Source organism: Lycorma delicatula, chromosome 13 (assembly GCF_047948215.1).
Source record: "Lycorma delicatula isolate Av1 chromosome 13, ASM4794821v1, whole genome shotgun sequence".
Lineage (NCBI taxonomy): Eukaryota > Metazoa > Arthropoda > Insecta > Hemiptera > Fulgoridae > Lycorma > Lycorma delicatula.
Genome location: NC_134467.1, coordinates 42,216,680 through 42,241,231, shown reverse-complemented (window position 1 = coordinate 42,241,231; position 24,552 = coordinate 42,216,680). Strand labels below are relative to the sequence as shown.

At 28.9% G+C, this 24,552-nt stretch overlaps 1 protein-coding gene across 4 annotated transcripts in view; it reads right to left on the bottom strand.

Moving 5' to 3' along the window:
- Positions 1–24,552, bottom strand: part of LOC142333613 (adenylate cyclase type 1-like) — a 338,843-nt gene that overhangs the window by 83,181 nt on the left and 231,110 nt on the right. For 3 of the 4 annotated variants that reach the window (XM_075380939.1, XM_075380936.1, XM_075380937.1), the window contains exons 9-10: positions 19,128–19,272; positions 15,007–15,192 (exon numbers count right to left, since the gene is read on the bottom strand). In XM_075380939.1, the coding sequence (XP_075237054.1) occupies positions 15,007–15,192; positions 19,128–19,272 (331 nt within the window). The remainder of the gene's footprint in view (positions 1–15,006; positions 15,193–19,127; positions 19,273–24,552) is intronic. The other variant, XM_075380938.1, reaches the window with a different exon arrangement.

The window sequence follows — 24,552 nt, the reverse complement described above, 5'->3', positions numbered from 1 at the left end:
TAATAATACTTATTTATACAATTTATGTGGGGGTTTATAAGATAAATTGTAATGACTGTGAGGATATTTATGTAGGTAAAACCAATAGATCGTTTAAAGCCAGATTTTATGAATATTTTAGGTGTTATAAAAATAAAAATTTGGTTTCTCTAATGTTGCGGTTCACCTCATAAACAATAAAAATTTTATATCTCTAATGTTAATGCAAATTCGCAAATATTAGAAATTAAAAAAGGAGATATAAATAGAAATCTAGATATTTTAGAAAAATATTGTACATATAAATATAAAGAAAGATTCAACTTACAGAGAGAATTTGATGGAGATACACTCATAAAAGCAGCTGTAATAGATAACAGCACCTTTATAGATGTTACGTGAAATATTTATTTAAATAGTACAGTGCTGTAGTACTTGGCTAACCATATACATGTCATTGTATATTTTTACTTTATTTAATTGACATATGTTTTTTGTGTATGTAATTATAATTTTTAATCTTTTAATTTTTCTTATGTTTGATATAAAATTTTATATAAATATATTACATATGACTGATGATGCGGGATCCTGCGAATGTGCTTTCGTAAAAAAATTATATGAAAAATAAAAAATAAGGTAAGAGTTGTCTTATTTCTATATTTGGGTGAACTGTGTTGAGTTATACGTATTTAAATTATTAGTGCAGAGATGACACAGGTCTTGAAACGATTGATTTTAGAAAAAAAATATATATATATAAAATGCAATAGCAATGCAAAAATTTAACTATCTGAGAATTTAAAAAAATTAACCAAAAAATTATATAATTTTACTGGATAGTTTGTAGATTATTTCTGCAATGAGTTTAATAATAAAAAAAATAAATAAATAAAACTAGTGTTCAAAATAGTTTAAATGTACAATACTAGCTTATTAATAATAAATTTTATATTTTACATGAGTAATATTATATTTTAATAATATTCAATTCCAAAAATTTCCTGAATGTGATACCTACATGCGATATAAAATCACTGCATACTTTAAAGTTCTGTAAGATAGTGATATTAGATTCTCTAAGAGAAGACTCATTAAATATACTAATTTTTTGCTTATGAAAATTCTTCAACTGTTCTAAAATAAAGTATTCTTCGTTTTACTTCAACAAAATACATTTTTTTTTGTTGTTGATAATTTACAACAAATTTATCAATGAATGAAAAAAAATGAAACAGTAAAATATTAGAATAGAGAAACAACACATGATAAAGAATTGTACAAAATCAAAATTAATGTGATTGCTATTAAGACCCCATATTTAAAAAAATAAATATGTATATGAAGTCGGATTTGAACCGATGTACCTTCCCCTTGTAAGACCCAAATATTTCATTAATTAAAATTTTATTTAGCTATAACTGGAACAAATAAAAATAAATACCACTTATGATATATCGTTGAAAAGCTGTCAACGAGGGCTTATTACTACCGTTAAGAAAACGTCCAAGATCCAAATGTTTCAAAATTTAAATCTTGCTTTATTTAGAGATCTGACTGAATATACATTTTTGGCCCAGTCGATTGTAATCAAATGGGGAAGTGCACAAGCAGATGTTACAACAGTCCTAAATACAAAATTTCAACACTCAACGACTAATCATTTTTGAGTTATGCAAGATACATACGTATGAATGTATGTATGTATGTATGTATGTATGTATGTATGTATGTATGTATATACATACAGACATTAGACTGAAACTAGTCAAAATGGATATTTCCATTGAAATCTGAAACTTTTTCGCAATTACAGTACTCCCTTTACTTTATACAAAAAAAAGTAAAAAGCTCTCAAAAATATTAGGCAAGGACCTAAACATAGCCAGAGAATATGAGGAAAAGTAACATTAGTTTTGTAGTCATTGAATAAATAATTTTTCTACAATTACTTGTACATTTAATAAGAGAATGATCTTCGTTTCTAAGAACAAGATGTATTTAAGTAGTGGTGTGTGTGTGTATGTGTATGTACATGTTAGTGTTTTGGATATCTGGGTGGTTCCAAACTCATGAATAAAGTCGCTAAGCTTATTTTATTCTTGTAGACTTGCACCAAAGAAAAAAAATTTATAAAAATATTCACAATAAAAAAAGATGTTAATTTTACAGCATATAGAATTAAAAATGAATGGTGAAAAATTATTTCCCAATTTTCATCATAATTACTTTCAAAATCTTTAACAAAAGTTGTAATATCATTATTTGGCTTATTATTATGTATCGGCTAATTTTATCAGTTCTGTTTATCCCAATGAGATCCTATTTACTTGCATCACTGAATGTTATATAATTATAATATAAAAAAAAAAAAAAAACAATATCTTAAAAAGCAATATTACTAATAAAGCTGACAATGCTATGTAACAACCTAAAGATAAATACTTATATAACATATCTGATGATGTGTAAAAATTTATAAAGAAAAAAATTACAAAATACCAAAAAGAATAATAAAATATAAACACATAAAATTTCACAATAAAACTTCATAAATTTTACCATTAAAATTTGTAAATAATTATATAATTTGACATTAAAAATTACACATAAAGCTAATAAGCAGATGTAAGCTAACAAAATAAAAGCAAGTTTAACAACTACTTGCCTTTTATAATTATCTTAAACAATCTTCTTTTTTTTAAATTTCAATTCAATTTAATAAACTGAACTGAACTGCAAACAAGATAACTACGAATTAACACTTACCGGATCCTGTAAAAACAACAATAAAACAAAATACAACATCAACATGCAGGACAATAACAAATTAAAAATAAAATAACTATATTTAAAAAAAAAAACAAAACGTTCTACTCATAAACTGTGATAAGCAAAACATCTAAAATTACACAATTTCTTGACATAGCAAAACATATATTACTAAACAAAATGAAAAAAAAAAAAACAAAAAACAGGTGAAGATTTTTCTATCAGAATTTTTTTTAACTAATTACACCGCTGATCCATTGATCTAAAATAAATTTTATCAACCTAAATAAAAAAATATAGTTCTACTGAAAAACCACAATATTTTCCCTGCATTTACCATAAAATATAAACAGATGGTCATCTCTTATTGATTAAAAAACATAAATAACAAGATTAAAAATTACATCCTAACAAGAATCCTGAAAGAAATTGGAACAAACAGAAGGATAGATTAATAATTTAGAATAAAATATTAACTTACGAGGTAGTTTTCAGTAGTAAGCATAAGTAGACAGGAAAAAAACAATAAGAAGATGTGTGCTACAAGGTTGCTGCATGTGACCAAATTTTTTTTTCTTAAATAAATTAATTATCTGATAAAGTAAGAAGTTGGAAAGAAAAGGAATTACAGTAATAACAAGAAAAGGATTAATTAAATAAAATAAGACGACATTAAAATCATGATAGCATATAGAAAGAACCTGCAGAGGGTGATAATGAAAAAAAAAATAAAAGTAATAAGACTGAGAAATTGGTTGAGCAAAATATAAAAGAAAGATGGAAAACATAAAACTAAATATATCTGAGGAATAGTTGATGGAGAAAGACAACCATAAATAAAGTAGAAGTAGGTCTGATCGAGTAACTGCAAGAAAGAATAAGTCAAAGAAAATCAAGGATATAGAGGAACTAAAAAGGGTAGGAAAAATGAGAACTACAGTATATAAATCCTTCGGCAAAAAATTACTGATTTTGCCATGAAAACTGCTAATAAAGACCAAGTTTTAAAAGTTGTAATACCTGTTGCTTCTAAATCATATTTGCTATCTTATAACACTTAAACAATACTTTAGTAATACTTGTATAAAAATGATCACAATATTTTATCAATTGCAAAATTAACAACACTGGAAGTGCTTAGAAAATATTAATTTTGAAATAATTTTATAATGAAATCTTTAATATAGGTGGTGGTGCCGGTAGAAACAAAAACACCTTGCCAGTTTAGGAAAGTGTATTGCTGATTTAAGAATACACTTTTACGGCAATATATGATACACCTTTAAGATGGATTGCTTGTAGAAGGCAGTACAATAAGAAAAATGGATCAATAGGGAAGAAGGAGAAGAAAGAAATAAGAAATGCTAGAAAACTAAAACAAAATATTAAAGAAAGTATAATAGAAATAACACTGAACACTGCTGAAACCCTTTTTACAACAGTTCCATATTACAAAGAAAATAAAAGCTTAAAATCTCGTCATTTTAGTGTCTAGTTTTGTAATATTAGATAATTTATCATATTAAATTTAAAAAATTATGTATAATTGTTATTATTATGGCAAAAATTTATTTAAGATAGTAAATCTATTCTCCAAATTTATTTAAATATATTTTATACAAATAATTGCAGTAAGAACATAAAAAAATGACCTCTTTTCCTAAATTAAAAAATTTCAAGAAAGGAATTTTAAGTTTTTTCAAAATGTAAATAACTAAAAATTTCATTAATTTTTACTTTAATAGCTATATATTTATAATTATGCAATATAGTATATAAAAAACATGCTGACTGAGTTAAATTTTGAATATCATGATTTTTTGCAGATCTTATGTTTCATGACCCAAAAAAACAAAATTATAGCAATGAAAAATTCCAGAAAAATATATAAGTAGACCTACGTTTTGCTTGACATATCTGGATTGGATTGAACTAATTTGTGTGAAATTTGGCATGATTTCTGTATTGAGGCATCAGTGCCATTTTATTTTGGTCAATGAGGTGGAGAGATATGGTCATCTGGATCAGATATCTTCTACTTTTACTCAAAAAGTAGAATCGATTTTTATATAGATTCTTTACTTGTAACTTATATAGTTTAACGTTCCACTTAATTTTCTCCCTAAGTAATAAACTGTTGAGGGTGAAGTCCTCAGTGGTCAGAAGGTAAAGTTTTGCAACTCTCTGATGGCTTTTTTAAAATTCTACATGTGTTTAATTTTAATTAAATTATATTGTCGATTCTCAAGATAAATTTTTTAATTTCTGAATATTAAATATTCACACTTTTAGGGTGTGAATACACCGCATTAAGCAGTGAACTCCTTTAAGTTTTTTTTAAATTTATTAAGTGGGTTGATTTTTTTTCATTTTCTTACATTCATCTTTTTATGGGCAACAAATTTTATTGATACATTGCTTTGTAAAGGAATGGTTCAATTTCTTTACAAAGAGCTTAAAATAATGCCATAATTGAATCTATGTCAAATTTTTAATCTTATATGAACAATTATAATTTATATCAAATTATATATTTTATGTGCTCAATCATAATAAGTTATAGGCAACCTGATACAAGACAAAATTACTCCTAAAAAATTGTACAACCATTCCAAAAAATAATAGACATCCTGTGCCAGATTTACAAAGTATAGTCAGGAATAAAATAGTTTCAGTTTTACAGGATTTTTATTAAACGGATGACTTTTAAAGTTGTGTAATAAATTAAATGAATGATGATCACCTATTCATTAACTACTCAAAACCAATGTTACTGACATAATAACACAGCTAAGACCATGAAAACAATATAAATTACACATTTATTTCATTATTATTAGATCATGCATACATTTACACACACATTTCACCAAAGATTTTTGAAAATAATATGGGACAACTCAAATTCTTATGAGGAATCAAACCTGAGACTAATTACCTTGGAATCCAACATACAATGATCAGAACATTTACTGACAAGCCGATTGATTTATTTTCAATTTCAGACAAAAAATTTTTTTCTTATATTTTTAAAAAGAAAAACTATCAGAAATAATAAGAAAGAACATAAACCCCACTTAGTTTCAATACTAAAATGTTTTATCATTAATTAAAAATATGCAGTAACTTGCAAATTAATCTGAATATGGGAATTTTTTTTTTTATTCTAATGTTATGGGTACACAGTTAACCATACTCATTCTCTATGTTTTCACAGAAGTAAAACTGTTTGTTTATCTAATAATTAAATTTGTTAATTTTTTGTCAATTGCCTAAAACTATTAAGGTCATTAATGATGATGCTGGAGTTGAATCGTAATGAATTTTTCCAATCCTAGCTGGGAATGAAACCAGAGACATTTGGTAAAGTAAACAAGAATTTTATCAAAATAATGTTTTGTCAAAATTTATTCAGTGTTTTCCTACAAGATCAAATTTTACGTTTTATACTTTTTTAACAGTAATATACAAAATAATTTTTACCTCAAAGGAAATTTATGTGTGATCTGTTACATCAACTGATAGAAAAAGAAAAATTGACTCTGGACTATATGCTGTAACTTAAGGTAAGATTTAGAAGCTAATGGAACAATTACACATGAAGGAACTGTTAAACACATACTATCTATAGATCGGCAAAAACAGCTATACAGTCTATAGCTCACCCAATAAAAAACAACTCTTAATACCAATTATGTGTAAAAACAAAAAACTCTTAAGTGCAAAATACCTAAAAAATAATAACATTTCCGAAAGAGTTCCTTCCACTTTTATGTTGGGAAGTAACTCCTGAATTCTTCAGGAGTAACTCTCATGAAATAAAAAGAAATACTTCAATATAATATTAGATAATTCACCAGATCAATGTTAATCCAACTGAGAAATTTGTAGGAAAGAATGGAAAAATTGGAATGAACCATAAAACCTAACCTATAATTAAATCAACAACAAAAATAATACTCAAAAAGAAGTTTAAAATAAGTTCTTAAATTGAATTTACATACAATATGCATATTTGGTGCCGGAATGAAGTGGTTGTCCCTTTATCCAAGTAAATTATAATATATATTTATTTTATATATTATGAATATATTATAGCTTATAAATGTACCAAACCCACTGAAATTAAAATAATCAGCCCTACAAATTACACCTCGACTCTGTTCATCACAGGGACTGGCTGAATTATGAACATCATTAGAAAAATAAACTCTATTTAGTGATACTTGTACTAATTTAGACAATTACATAAATCAATAATTGTAATTGGATGTCTATCTCAGATGGTTTACTTATGCTAACAGTCAGAAAGAGGATATGATGGAACAGTGTAAAGCAAGAAAAACAACAAACCCCTTTCTGTGAGACATAACACATTATCCACACTGTTTTTACTCGGCCAAACTATGCATGTGAAGTAAATAATAATAATAAACAAACTACATATTACAATGTTCAAAAAATGACATAACCTTATGGAAGAATGTTCCCTTCTTTTGTTGCCACTGAGTAAAATGGGTTACACAGTGCAGCAGAGAATATTCATCGAGTCCCAATACATTAGATGTGTCAATTATGCCCAGACTCAGAATCCCTTCACACAAAAGTATGGTGCGTATGCACCAAACAAGCCCTCCATCAAGCAGCTGTATGACAAATTTCAAGAGACAGGGAATGTGGCAGATGCAACCGAAAGTACTAACACCAAAGAAGTCTGTGCAACACCTATCAAGCCAGTCTGATCTCTCCACTAGTAGTGCCCACATGGCATGACGCAGGTGTTTAAAGATGCATCCATACAGAATTTGTGTTGCGCTGCAGACGCTGGAAAACATGTAGCTTTCTGATAGAGGTCCATGTCGTCTGTAACGCGAAATGGGGAAGAACTCAATGATCGGTTTCGATTTGACAAGGCATGGTTCCACCTTGATGGATACGTGAATGCACAGAATTCGTGCATTAGTGTACAGAAAATCCACTCAGTTGCACGGACAAAAAGTGGGTGTTTGGTGTGCAATGTCACGTACACAAATCTTCATCACATTCTTTCATGGCACAGTGAACAGTGAGTGCTACACACACATAGTGCAACAATTTTTAAACACTATACCTCCAGACCGGCTAGAATAGACATAGTTTCTTTTTGCAGGACAATATTATGGCTCATACAGCAAATAACAATATGGCTTTCTTGGATCAGTGTTTTCATGGACAAAAGAGTTGTGGCCGCATCAGCCTCTGATTTATCCTGACTTTTTCTTGTGGGATACCTTAAGGATGCTGCTTACAAAACTCATTCTCACAGCATTCCCGAATTGCAGAGCAAAATTGAATGATGTATCGCTGCAATTCCTCAACAAACGTTACAACATGTGTTTAAGAGCATGTAACGTTGTACTCTATTATATGAATCGTACAATGGAAGCCACTTTCAACAACTAATGTAACTTACTCATTTTCCCATAAGGCTGTGTCACTTTTTGAACACTTGTACCATAAAAGTTCAGTTCAGTAAATAACAACAATGCATGGATTAATTTGCATGCTACTGCAGTATGTCAACATATTTTTAATAATATAAAGTTGCTTTTCATTTCCATCTTTCATCAATAATTTTCTGTATAATTAAAAATATGACAAGTGATGAGCAGTAAGTGCGATAGCACTGAACTTTACATTAATACTAATTTATGTTTATGGAAAACAATGTTGTAATTGTATAATACCCATAAAGTAGCAGTTGGGTCATGACCATATATAATTCTTACCTTTACAGAAAATATCAAAAATATAAAACTTCGACTAGCATCAACTTACTGGAAACGATTCATATTTTACCTCTAATCTAAATACTTTAATATTTTACATTAATTTTATAAATTCCTTTTAAGTAAAAAAAAAAGATTAAATTAATAATTTAATTCCCTACTTACAAATAACAATTAATTTACTACATCCATCATGCAAAACCATTTAAATTAATACTTAACACTTAAACAAATAACATCAACAATAACTATTACCGACATATAAATAATTAAACTAAATTTATGTTAAAAAAATACCAGTTACTTAAATGAGAAAATTTCTGGGTGTTACAAGTTAATACCTACCTAAAAAAATATATACAAAAATTGATACTTTTTTCATGCACCATATAAAAGTAGTAATATATATGACAACAATGATTTGTGGCCTTATACTGCCACATCATTGGTTACAACTGTTGGTATAAAAAAACATATTATTCTAGCATGTAAAAGTCTTCACAGTAAAAGTAAAGTAACAAAATCTAACTTATTAATCAACAAATAAGTTGAGAGCAATTTTCGTAATCTGAATAGGAAATTATGAAGACTGAAAAAAATGTACAATGAATAAGTTAATCGCATAATGATTCGTCAGTGCAAGTGGGTTTGAGTTGAATTTGAATACAATGTATGAAGAAATCAATGGAAATTATAAAAGTGGAAATTATTTTGCATTACCATATTGACTAGGCTAATTCATACACCAGAATTTTTAAACGATATTTTAAAAAACAAAATTTTAACCAGATTTATTTTCAAGATCTTGAGAACGAATTTTCAGTCTCGCTGATATGTTAGTAGCCTGTTCAGAGGATTCTTGGAAGTGGTGAATATAAGGGCAAGAAAGAATTAGTTCCAAGAATACTGTTACAAACATCTTTTCACTGATGAACAGTTTTAACCTGCTAGGATAACAGCTGACCTTTGAGGATTCTCTTTTTGTTACTTAGTGGACATGAACACCTACTATTCATGCAGTTATACTCTTGTTTTCTTGGTGTGTAACAGTATATTATGTTACCGGTGGTAGTTATAGCAAAGACTGACTTTTGTAAAATATTTAAGAGCAGCACTAAATATTCTAATTATACTGCAGGTTTCAAATTAAAAGTGATTGAATATGAAAAGAAACATGGAAACAGAGCAGCTGAACATGAGTTCACAATTCTTGAATTTAACGTATGTGACTGGAGAAAACAAAAACAGGCTCTTATCTAAACTAATCCATTAAGGAAAGCATTTCGAGGATTTGAAGAAGAGTTATTGGATTACATTAAACAATTGTGTATTGATGGCATGTTTGTTTCACATGAAATGTTACATTTCAAGGCCTAAGAGTTGACAATCACACAGAGTGTCAGTTCCACCAACTTCAAAACAAGCAGAGGTTAGGCTTATCACTGAGAAAGTGAATATCATTGAATCAACATATGATAGAATTATAAATTTTCATAAACATGTCATTGATCTATCAAAAAATAATATTTATTACATAAAACAGGCAATACAGATCAGATGCCTATTTTCTTTGACATGTCAAGCAACACCACGATTTGTGAAAAAGGTACTAAAAGTGTTATCACTACAAAGAACAGGGTGTGAAAGGGTAACCCACCAGGTTGGTCTAGTGGTGAATGCATCTCTGCAAATCAGCTGATTTGGAAGTCGAGAGTTCCAGCGTTCAAGTACAGGCAGTTAATTTTATACAGATTTGAATACTAGATTCGTGGATACCAGTGTTCTTTGGTGGTTCTTCTTTTTTTTCCTGTTTAGCCTCCAGTCAGATAATACTTCAGAGGATGAATGAGATTGATATGTATGAGTGTAAATGAAGTGAAGTCTTGTACATTCTCAGTTCGACCATTCCTCAGATGTGTGGTTAATTGAAACCCAACCACCAAAGAACACCGGTATCCACGATCTAGTATTCAAATCCGTGTAAAAATAACTGGCTTTACTAGGACTTGAGTGCTGGAACTATCAACTTCCACATCAGCTGATTTGGGAAGACGCGTTCACCACTAGTTCTTTGGTGGTTGGGTTTCAATTAACCACACATCTCAGAAATGGTTGACCTGAGACACCACTTCATTTACACTCATGCATATCATCCTCTGAAGTAATACCTGATGGTAATTCCCGGAGGCTAAACAGGAAAAAAGGTAGTGTGTGAAAAGGTGCAATTTGACGTTTTCAATGATGGCCGATGGAACAAAACTATCACCTTTTCATAATTTTTAAGAGGAAAACCATATCAAAGGAAAATTTACCCAAAGGAAATCATGTTCACATTCAGCAAAAAGGTTGGATAAATGTAAATTTGATTTATGATTGTGTGTGCACAGTTTTGTGGTGATTTAGAGGATGATATAAAACAACTTCTTACTGAGATGAAGACAGATCTGGTCATTATTCCCAGGTGTGATACATCAATGTTGCAACGTTTAGATATTTCCATCAACAAGCCACTTTAAAGACAACATGAGAAAGTTGTACGCCAAGTGGATGGCTGAAGGGGGACACAGTTTGACACTATGTCAAAGTTGTGTTTAGTACAAAGTTTGTACTACTGATAAATCATTATTACTATTTATATCTTTGTAACAATATTTTCCTACAAACAAAATATGATATATTAATATACATCTCATTATTATATAAAGAGACAATGTCTTTTTTGTTTGTTCCCAACAACCGCAAAAACTACTGAATCAATAATTACAAAATTTTGACTGTAGCTTTTTTATGAAATCCTGAATGGAAGCCACAGTTCAAACCTCACTAATCTCATAATATAAATCATAAACATAAAAAAAGTGTAAATAAATAACCTAGAACTTCTTTAGTAAATTTAATATCATTGTCTATATCGATTGTCATTGTCTATGTCAATATCAAATTCATCAGACAGTTATGTGATTTACTAAATTTAAAGTCATTGTTTATAAAAGATCAATTTGTATTATTATTGTAATATACATAAAAACAAATTAGCTGATACAAAAAATAAAGAGAATGGCGACTACATATTTAACAAAGCTTTGATAGTTTAAGGAATACTCAATTTCAATATCGATTAAGACTTCATCGGAAAGTTATGTGTTTTACTAAATTTAACATCATTGTCTAATTTGATGGTGACCTGCAAGAAATCATCTTCACATGAGCAAAGTAGCACACTGTAGATTTTTATAACCTGAACTAAGAAGTTCTTTCAGGATAAGCCACACACGTAATCAGCATAATTGAGAGTTATTACAATTTGGTTTAATATTTTCATAATGCTGGTTGGAGAGGTCACAAATAAGAAAAAGGATTTCTAGAGCTATTAGAATTTATTATTGTAGATAAGTGAATATACGCCACACAGTACTCTCAAAGACATGAAGAGCAACGTATATGCTAGCTTCAAAACTGAATTCCAACCTTTGAGAAATATGTTAGGTCTCAAATCAACTTTTCATTCATTGTATTAAAAATACATTCAAATAGGTAACCAGGTTACATAAAATATTTAACCATGCCAAAAAATAGATTGGTGAAACTCCTGGACTCTGCTGTAATAGAGGGCAAAGAAGTTTTTTGAACAACTTCAATATGCTGCAGATTTCATTAAAATTACTATAATTGCAGATTTCATTAAATGATTTGATTTCAAGAACACACCTTTATATCTAAACATTTTATTTTATCTTACTGATTAGTTAGGAATAGTGATAATTCTGAGAGTCAACAGTTCACATATAATTAGAAAATAATAAACTCTTTCCAATTCTTGAAATTCTGTATGCATATATATATAATAAAATAAATGCTCCGTGTGGAAAAACTAAATGAAATGATTGTGATGGTATTTAAACAAGAAAAACAAATAGATCCTTTATATCTAGATTTCTTGAATAATAATTACAAAAATAATAAATTAAGTTCATCAAATATGGCAGACCATCTAATAAACAATAAACATTGTGCTTCTGATATTAACAAAGATTTAGAAATATTAGAAATGAATAAAAATGACATAAAATTAAATATATTAGAAAAATGTTACATATATAAAATATAAACAAAATTTCAATATAAACCATCAGACAGTGTTTGAAGGAGACGGTTTTATAAAAACTGCAACAAATATCAGCTCTGTTGTAAAATTAATATATCGGCAATTCTCATTATTTTAGTAATTTCATTTTAAAATTTTTATTATTTAATAATTGAATTATTTCAATCAGACTGAGGATGCAGTATTCTGTGAAAGAACTTTCATGAAAAATTAAGGTAAGATCTCAATATTTTGTTAATAGAATTTAAATGTATATACGAGGTGTGTTCAAAAAATAATGAGAATTTTGAAATTTCTCAGGTTGTACTACTCCAATTCTCGAGATTTTATCGTTGTTGTATTGGTAAACATGTCTGAAAAATATCTATACATTTTTAGCCATACTGGTTATTTGTTTAGTTTGTTGTCAGCGGTCAAAAGGATAGCATGTTTTGGAACGATCTGTGATTTTTTAATTGTATAAATAATGGATCAAAAAATTTGTATTAAATTTTGCTATAAGAATGGAATAAAGTGTAGTAATGTTTTAAAAATGTTAAATACTGCTTTTGGTGAGTCTGCTACAAATAAAGCTAGGATTTATGAGTGGTATAAGCGTTTCCAAGAAGGTTGTGAAGACAAAGATGATGAGTGCCCGGATGCCCCAGCACATCAACAACTGATGAAAACGTGGAAAAAGTGAAAGAAATGATTATGAATAATCAGAGAAGTCACTGATGACATTGGCATATCAATTGGTTCATGCCATGAAATTTTTTCGGATGTTTTGGTTATGAAACGTGAAACAGCAAATTTTTTAAAAAAATTGTTGAATTTCAAACAAAATCAGCGTCAAATGGAAGTTGCTCAGGAGTCACTATATAAAGTCAATAATGATGCAAAACTACTGAAACATGTCATAACAGGTGATGAAACACGGGTTTACGGATATGATGTCAAAACTAAGGTTCAATCATCCCAGTGGAAGCATAATGGTCGAATGCGGAGGTTATGCCACCGTATTCTTTGATTTTAACAGCATAGTGCATCATGAGTTCTTGTCAAACGCTCAATACAGAGTATTACCTACAAATATAACGCCGTTTGTGTGAAGCAATCCGAAAAAACACCTGATTTGTAGTGAAACAAGTCTTGGCTTTTGCACCACAATAATGCGCCTGCACACACTTCATTGCTTATTCGTCAATTTTTAGCCAAAAACAACACTGTAATGCCACTCTAGCTGCCATATTTGCCAGACATGGCCCCGCGTGACTTTTTTCTATTCCCAAAAATAAAGAGAACCTTAAAGGGCTGTCGTTTTACAAGTATAGATGAGATTAAAAGCAAATAGCTGAAAAAGCTAAACACTATTCTAAAGATCGAGTTCCAAAAGTGTTTCGGGGATTGGAAAAAGCGTTGGCCTAAGTATATAATATATAACGGGGACTATTTTGAAGGGAATAACATTAATGTAGACAAATAAATAAAATTCTTTCAAAAAAACAAAAATTCTCATTACTTTTGAAACACACGTTATATATATATATTATTATTATTATTATTATTTTTATTATAATTTTTCACGTATTTATATTCTATTAAGTTTTTTAAAAATTAACAATTATTGACCTGGCTTGTATGTAATACATTTAAGATCTTTGCGTAAAAAAGAATGAACAAAAGTGAAACTTATGAATGTAGTTACATTCATAAGTTTCACTTTTGTTATCTCATTTTTTATCTAGAATTCATTTCAATGAACAGCTGGCTGTCAACAAGAGTCAAGCCATACATATTATTTACTGTTTTTTTTTTGGGAAAATAAAGACATTATTATTACAATAAACAGTCAACCAATATATATACAAAATATAAAAATGCTATAATAAAAATCTATAAAAAGAAAATTTTATAAATCGTAAACTGCAAATTATAATTTGATATAATTTCAATAATACTTCAGCTTTCTTATTTTTTATTATAGTTAAAGAAAAGTCTGCTAAATCATCAGGTTTCAGGCTTGAATTTGCATAAAACTTTATGATTTTTTATGTACTGAATAATTAAAACTTTGAATAGCTGCAATCATATTTTTTTAATAAAAAAAAAGAAAAAATAGAGAAAGAAATTGTAAACAAGTTAATACGTAATACAAACAGTAGTCATACGTACATATCTGTTAATTATTCAATTCCAATCTAATCTATAGTGAATCAGTTAAAAAAATAAGAAAAGACCATTTTGAGGTGTGTATAATTACTCTACATTACGTTTTATTGAGTTAAAATAAACTACTTATTACTCAAGAAGATAATAAACTAATTACAGGATACTAACATACAAGAAATACCATTAAACAACTCAACAAAATACATACATACATTTAAAAAAAAAAATTACCTTTCTCGCATTAGAACTTTTATGATGATCTGTAATAACTGCCATATTACTGAATGGTACTTCCATGGAATATTTGATAGAGTGTAATAACTGAACAACCACGTTACTAACGTTCTTGAACGATAGTTTTCTACGTTGTGCAGCACCCAAAGCGCTTCGTACCTGCAGTGTGTTGAACAACAATGGCTGAAATCACAGTTTTATCGATAATGATTTTATATATTAACATTAATTCATACGCACACACACGTATGTGCACAAACTTACACTCACACACAAAATAATAATACCTGTTTATAAAATAAAATAAAAAAAAAAACCACTAGAAAATGAATCATTAGAATGTAACGTTTTATCTATTTATTAATCACTTATGATTATATTTAATTATCAAGATGCTCTAACTTTCTGTATATATTAATTCACTATTAAAACCACGTGTTTGTTATAATTGTTATTTTTAATAGCTTTATAATCTTTTATAATTTGATCCATAATCCTCAATGATCTTTAATTATTATTACACAGAGAATATTAAAAGCTTATAACTTGTGTAGTAAAATTATTTATTTCTTATATATTTCATTCTTTTCACAGTAATTATTATTATCCATACAAATACGGAAATTCTATTTTAAGGAAACAGACATTACAGACAAAAATAAATAGTTTACTGTCATAAAAGTCTGATAAGTAAACATGAATTAGTGATTACATGTATGGAGAATGAAATAGAATAAAATTTTAAGATAAACAGTGGTGAATATATTAGAAAAAGAAAAGTTATTGAAAATTTGTATAAGAAAGAGAAAGCTAAAATAACAGTAATAAGTAAAGGAATTCAAGTTGTAATACAAAAAGAAATGAGACAAGGACCTGTTCCTTCAAATTTTAATGTATACATGGAACAAACAACAGAAAACTAAACAAAATATTTAAGATCAGAACTGCATCGTAAGGACAGTAAAAAAGAAATTAAGATTTGCTAATGATGTTATTTTAGCTGAAATCAGAAACTGTTTAGAAAAAAATTATGTTTAAAAAAAATTCTATTAAACAAATATAAAATTGTAATGCCAAATTTGTTTGCCTGAACTAACTTAAGACCATTCTTAAGTAAAATTCCATTCTTTTTTAATTTAAACTAACTTAACCTAACATTAACATTGTATAAAGTGATAATTATGGTTATGGCAAAACATGATCAAGTAACTTCATATTGTTCAAATATATAGTTTGTTGCTGGCAGTTTATACAGGGTCCAGCATATAAATCTGACGATTTTGTAGTAATTGTTATGTTGGCATCACTGTCAATGAGAAGGCGGGAGTGTTGTACATCAATAGGTCTATTCATGCTATTTCATTAGCCAGTATGTCATGGTCGGGTGAACAAGCGTTTGTGATCGAAGCCTATTTTAAAAATAACGACTTGGTTATGGTAACAGCGTTTATTTCGCAGACATTTTAATTTAAATTGACACGTGTCTGTTCCTAGTAGGAATACGATATTGTTGCAGGTGAAGAATGTTAGGAACACATCGTCTGCTTTAAAAATGAAACCGACAGGATGAAAACGGACTGTGAGAACGCCTGAAAACATTAACGCTGTAAAGTTAGCTGTTACGCGGTCTCCACGACGTTCAGCAGCAAGACATGCTGCTGCGCTAGCCATTTCTGATCGAAGTGTACAACAAATTCTTCATGCCGACCTGAAATCCCATCCATATAAAATGATGTTAGTGCAGCAACTTAATGCAAATGATTGGGCGTCTTGCAAACCAGCTTGCGAGGTCATCCTCGAAAATGCCCACCAGGATGCCGTTATTCTTTTAAGTGACAAGGCGCATTTTCATCTGTCAAGATTTGTGAATAAACAAAATTACCGTTATTGGGCGTCGCATAATCCACGACAAATTCTTGAAAACCCACTTCAAAGTCAATATGTTACAGTGTGGTGTGCGGTTTCAAAGTTCGGCATAATCGGCTCATATTTTTTTGAGGAGTTAAATCGCAGAGTAACAGTAATTCACCTCATCAACACGTAAACATGTCGAATGAATTTCTGCGACCGAAACCGAATGACTTTCAAGGACATGAAATTTGGTTTCAACAGGATGGTGCCACCGCCCATATGGCATGAATCGCAATGGATGTTCTGCGAAAAACCTTTCCTGGATGTTTGATTTCCCGATTTGGCAACATTCCTTGGCCAGCACGTTCACCTGATCTGGCTGTTTGTGATTTTTTTCTGTGGGGGTATCTGAAACATAAAGTCTTCAGCAGTCGCCTACAGTCAATTGCAGAACTCAAGGAGGCCATTCAACGAGAAATTGAAGCAATTCCACAAGTGATGATTGAGCGAGCAATGTCAAAATTTAGAATGAGGTTAAGCGAGTGTGTGAGGAGTAATGGAAAACATTTGGACGACATAATATTCAAATAAAAAAAATCTATGTAAGTAATTCACTATAAATTGCAAAAATTGATCTTTAATTTGATATACTAAATGTTTTAATAGTACGAAACACAGTTTAATTATTATCCCTCAAAAATCGTCAGGTTTATATGCCGGACCCTGTATATTCATACAAAATGAAATTGACAAATCCTTTTTTTCAAGGATGGCCACAATGACTCCAAAACTTATATATGAGCAACTGTCTGTGATCAACAAATTTCTTGGACTGATTGACACTGTACTGAGTATAGTTCATATTTTCTATCCGTTTGTTGAGTTTTAAATAACCTGACTTAACTTTAATGTAACTGCCATACACGCTTTCTAACCATCAGAATAATTATTCACTTAATACTAAGTTAGGATTACGTTAAGTTAGCTTAAATTACAGGTAAACTGTAATATCTACGAAAATTAAGAAGACCTAGAAACAGCAATAAGGAAAAAGTTAAATTTTTTTGACGCAAATGATCAAGATAGACCTGAACAGATTAAATAAACAAATCTTAACAAACTGTGGAACATAGCAAATCAAATTACTTGAAACAGATGGAAGAGAATTTTAAAAAGACAGGCTTAAAAGAAGATTACTGTTGCGATAGAATAACGTCTGTAGAGTAATTTACAATATAAAAATTCTTATGGCAGAAAACTGAATGACAGGAAATAAATGGACAGATGAGCAAAAACAAAGCCACACTGAAAAAATGAGTAATAAATGAAGAAGAAGCTACAAAGAAATGATATTTGTGTGGTCATAATATTTGTGTTGTCCTTTTTGCATTAAAAAAAAAAAAAAACTGGAATGTCACTTAAGAATGCTCCAAGTGTAATTTAGGTGAGTGAATCTGGCAATACAATATTTTCTTTAATACAAAAGTTTTTTAAATGTAATTTTCTCTACGAGACCTGAAGCTTAGAATGTTATGAATGCATTGCTATGGGGGAAATTAAATTTGAATATAAACTATATAAAAGATAATATAATGTGAAAAAGTAATAAATAATGAGACACTAAATATTTAGGTACATGCCAAAAGAGCTTTAATGAAAAAAACAAAATTTTCTATTATCAAACAGTTTAGAAATTTAAAAAAATATATATATTAATTTTATCACTTTACATATGAACAAGGGCGTAGGAAAAAAACAGTAAAGCCTTTTGAGAAGTGATTTTTTTATGGGTTTATAGAAAATGCAGAAGAAAGAAGTTTGTAACGAATGATGACAAGGCAGTTAAGTCTTATATTAAGACATCATATTTCAGTTCTAATTATTTTATACAGATTATAAAAATCTCTCTCACTATTTTATTACAAATGTAATTCAATATTTATAACGTCCTTCTAACTGATAAACATGTTTGTATTTCAAAGATAACTATTTTACGCATATATTTTTTAATGGTTCCAAATGAAAGTACCATACTATACGCAACAATACTTTTTTAACAATCAAATTACCTATCATAAATATAAAAATCATTTTATAATAAAAATAAATAAATAAAATATAGTATAAATAAATTTAAAAAAAATATAATAAAACAAATAGCCAAAGAACTTTAAAAACTGTACTACCAATAATTCAGTTTAAATTTGTATATAAAAAAAAACTTAAAAGAAACAAAAAAAAGCAAAAACAAAACAAAGCAGAACTACCTTCCGTCTACGTGCAGGTGGGATTATAAAATAAGTTGTAACTGCATTATCTCTTAAATACTGGTTTCTAGTTGTACCATGTCCAGCTTCGACTTCGTATTCGCCTCCAAGACAATCAAGAGTAGCCTGTGTGATATGAACTCTCCTGTAAAAACACAAATAATAGTAAATACCGTATTATGCAAAAATTGGTTAACAGACATGTTAGAATGATAGTGTGTCTTCCTGTGATGATCACTTAATTATATTAATTTTCATTTAATCTGGCTCATGATGTAAGTCATTGTGTCTTGATATATGTTTTACACTTTAAACACATATGTTTGTAACTTTTTACACCAAAAAAATATTTCATAGAACATGGGTTAGAAAACCCTTGATCACCCTAAATTGTATTACATTTTAGGAGGAGTTTTTTTTTTTATAATTTTTTAAATTGTATTAAATTTAACTTTTTTTTAATAATGTTAAGCTATTTCTTTTCCTCTACCAAATGTATATGAGATCTGTAAATAAAGTAATGAGACTGGTTCAGAAAAACCTTTTATTTTCATTCCAATTATACATGGACTCTTTCACCTTCGAAAGAGTTCCCTTGGGAAGCCATGCAACGCTTCAAATGGTTTTGCCACTCTTCATAGCAGTGTTGGAACTCAGAAACCAGAATATCCTTCAGATGCTAGGTTACAATTTTTAAATATTTTCTACTGTTCCAAAATGGTGTCTGAGGTGTTTTATTAAAGTTGGGAACAGGAAAAAGTCGCAATGACTCAAATCAGGTGAATAAGGTAGTTGAGGAACTACAGGAATGTTTTTCTTTGCCAAACACTCATTAATTGAAAGTGCAATGTGACAAGGTGCATCATCATGATGCAGCATCAAGTTGTCTTTGTTGGCCGGTCTCATGCAATCAACTCTTTTCTGCAGTCTTTTAAGAATTACTGTCCTGTAGGCAAAAACTCTTTATGGTCAATACCATTACTATCGAAGAAACAAATTAGCATGGTTTTGATTTTTGATTTGCTCATTTTTGTTTTATTGGGATGTGGTGAGTTTGAAGTGCACCACTCCTTGCTCTGGCATTTTGTTTCTGGGTAGTACTCAAATATCCAAGATTCATCACCAGTAATAACATTTTTTAGAAAATCAGGATCGGTTTCAATTTACTCTAGAAGATCGCGGCATACTTCCACCCTGTCGTTTTTCTGTTCCACAGTGAGGTTTTTTCATGTCCAAATTCATTTGTCAATATTTGATGGACTCTGGTATGATTCAAATTCAATTGTTCTACAATCATTCTGACAGTTAATCACCAGTCGTATCATATCAAGTCTCTGATTCACTCAAAATTTTCATCACTTTTTGACAATAATGGTCTTCCAGAGCGTGGATTGTCCACAACTGATTCCTGGCCATCTGAAAATGCTTTAAACCACCTAAAAACTTGGGCTCATGACACAGTGTAATCTCCATACGCCCTTTTCAATTCTGAAAAAGTTTCAGTAGCATTCTCGTAGGATTTACACAAAACCTGATTGTACAATGTTGCACATAATTACTATCACTCACTTTCGTAATGCACAACAAAATCTCGCTTCACGAAAAATTTGTTTACATTTCACATGGCAACAATACACTACAAATATTAACACCTAATATAAATCAGCTGTTCATATAACCATATTGTTTACTAGTAACTTTACAGTGTTGCTACTTTGGCTGCCAAACTAGTCTCATTACCTTATTTACAGATGTCATATGTATAGGTGTCTCATAAAAAAAAAGAAAGAATTTCAGTATATCATCTAGAAGTGAAAATAGAGAAAAAATTTTGTAAACAAGGGTTAAAAAAGACTTAATTTTCTACAAGGTTCCCATCAAATTTTAAGATTCATTTTTCCTGACCAATTTAGTAAATATTTCCTGACTCCCACAATGTTATATGCTACTGCCGTTTACTCCACAAAATATATACATATTTTATTTTTTGCAGCCTCCACCATCCACCCAACTACCCAACTCACGCCTTTTTTTGTTATTTATTATTACATTCATTTTTAAAGTTCATTTTTCATTTTTTTTTTACAATATACATTTCAAATTAGCCTATTTTTTGAGATAAATTGTTTCAGTTAATAACACTGCAAAGTAAAAATAAAAACAACATTTAATAAGATTCTTACTTAAAAATGAACATCATGGTAAAACGGATGAGAAATAATAAAAACTAACTAAAGAAATTTTTTTAAATAATTGGCTTACCTAAGATTGCTTAAAAACTTTTCGCAAAAACTAGCCTACAATATTTTGCAAAGTAAACAAAAAATAATACTTAATAACCTGGTTTACATAAAAATGCTAACATTGTTTCAATTTAATAAAGAATATATGTATGATCACACAACTTAAGAAAATTAAAATCACTGGAACAAAAAAGTAATACAGATAAGAAAACTAAAACAGAACTTATTTTGTACAGAAAACAAACACTATTAACATTTACTTGAAAAATATTTTGTCATTATTATTCTAATGTATACAAAAAAAAAAAAAAAAAAAAAATGAGATTCATTACATACGTATTATTATGTATGTATATAATACAGGACAACTTTTTTTCAATATCTTAAGGTTTCTAATGGTTTGCCCTTTTCTAAAAGTTTAACTTTCACGGCTCTCTGCTCTTCGTCTGCCAAGATTATAGTTCTTAATGTTTTCCTTTCTTCCTCCAGTTTTTTTTATTTCTGCTTGAATTCTCCTTTTCAGAGCTATATTTTCTTCTACTTGAAAGAAGTTTTCCTTTTTCTACAAGTCACACTTCATATCATCTTCTAGAGCATCTCACTGCAGTAAGCATTTTTTGGGTAATGAAAACATTCTCCTTCCCACCAACATCTATAGTTGCATAAAAACGTTTCGTTGATGAATTATTGTCTCTTCACGTAAATTCTCCACAAGGAGAGATTTGTAAATGGAAAATCCATTTCTATAAATGCAATTCTCCAAAATCTTTACTGATTCTTCTAAAAATTCCTGACTTTTCCTGACTAAGTTTATATTTCCTAATTTTTCCTGCCTGTGAAAAACATGGAAGTATAACTTGCAAAAAATTTCATCCTGATTTCTGCTTCAAGGTTAAAATGAGGTGATAATGAAATTCTTGGAAATTAAATGACATGGTAAATTTGACGATTTCATATGGTTTTGGACATGAAAAAAGGAGTCATAAAATTGTACTATAGTAATTTAAAAAAACTTTTTTTTTGCAAAACAATTTTGGTTTACATCTGACATACTTGTTACATTGCCAGTAAATAAATACAATTTATAGCGAATTTAATTTGAGAAAATCTATGCAAGTAATGTTTTTTTAAACGCAAAGAAGAGTTTATTAAAATTGACTTTTATTAAAAACAAAACACAGCAAAAAAATATTTTATTATAATTTTAAACTGAAACATTTCAATATTATTAAAAAAATCTAGAAACAAAATCGATTATTGCAAACAAACATTAAAGACATACAATTTAATAATTACTCCAAATATCCTTTTTTACGTTAATACAATTCTGTTCGATTTAAAATTTGCAAACTCGAATAATTTTTTTTGAAAACTATAACAGAAGAAAAAAAATTGGTGTTACAAAACACAATTTTTTAAATTTAATGCAAAATAACTTCTTTAAAAAACAGACAAATTAAATTTTTTACAAAAAAAATTCATAGAAAAATTAATTACAAAAAATCGATGTAAATGTCAATAGAATAAGAAGAAAAGTTAAACTAGGGAAAAGAAAAGAAAAGAAAGAATAGAAAAGTTAAAAAAAATTGACTTTCATTAAAAATCAAACAGACTGAAATATGGCAGAAAAAACTGTATTAAAATTTTAAACCAAAATAAAGATTAACACTGCTGCACCAAGTGTATAGTTCATGGATTCTCATTCAACATCTTAAAAATAGTTTCTTGGACTTCTTAAATATTACAATAGTCATTCATTTATTCAGTATGTTTGGCTGCTTTGAGGTATAATTAGATATCGATATGCTGTATCTTTTTAACAAATCGAGAAAAAGAAACCTTATAAACATGCAAAACACTGTTTTGCCTTCGAGTTTAGAAAACAAATAATCTGAAGAAAATAAAATTCAATTTACACTTTCTGAAAAATTTCATCAATCTTTTATAATTTCACAAAGAGTATATGAATTTACAAAAAAAGCATCACTTTGGATTTAGCAGTAACAGATAGAAATAAAGGTAAAACAGTAAGAAATAAAAACTGTTAAATTGGTTCTAACATTACTGATATGCTTTGGTCGCCAAGCTATGTTAACGTGAAAGTTTTTTACAAAGTTAATAATTGTCTAAAAAAAATACAGGAAACAATCATAAAATAATAAAAAAAAATTCTGTTTTTTATTAAAAATTAACAGATAAGGTAATAAACAACAACTTATTTACTATTAATAAACTATAATTTAACCAAAGGAATCCATTCATAAATACATACATACAAAATGCTTTTTTATTACTTTCTATACACTAAAATTAATTAATTATATTTTATTCTCCATTACAGTCTCTCTGATTTTTCAATATAAATTTAAATTTGTTGAGGCAGAGACTGACAAGATATTTTATTTGGAAATAAAATATCTAAATAGTGTCCAAATAATATCCGAATAGTGTTTGTTGTACTTTACCATGCAGAAACGTGAACTTTAAGAAACGAAAACAAACGACGAATTGAGGCATTTGAGATGTGGGTGTGGCATAAAATGGTAAATGTCTGTTGGCAGGATAGAGTAACAAATGAGAAGGTGTTGAGAAAAGTACAAGAAGAAAGGAATATGTTAAATACCATTTTAAGTAGGAAAAGGAACTGGACGGGTACTCACATATTAACGCCACCACAGCTACAGCTTTAGGTTATGTTGACTTCGTGAACTGACAAATCATACGTATATCAAACTAACCTAACTAAATATAACCTTCACTCGCTAACCTCGGTACTTACGTATTAACGCCACCGCAGCTACAGCTTTATTTAAAAACAAAGTAGTCAATCAGATTTCGGTGGATTAACATTAATTGGATTTAGGTACTATAACATTAAGGTTATATTATTAATAAGTTGTGTATATTATGCATATTTAATGTTAATTATAAGAGGTTAGCGAGCGAAGCAAGTGTAGGTTATATTTAGTTAGGTTATTTTGATATATGTACAATTTGTCAGTACATGAAGTCAACACAACCTAAAGCTGTAGCTGCGGTGGTGTTAATACGTAAGTACCGCTACGGTACTGTATGAGAAAAAAATGCTTACTAATACATGCAGTTAAAGAACTGCTAAATGGAAAGGGAGGAAGGGGAAGATTTCGTTGACTGATGGCATTGTGGAAAGATAAAAATATATG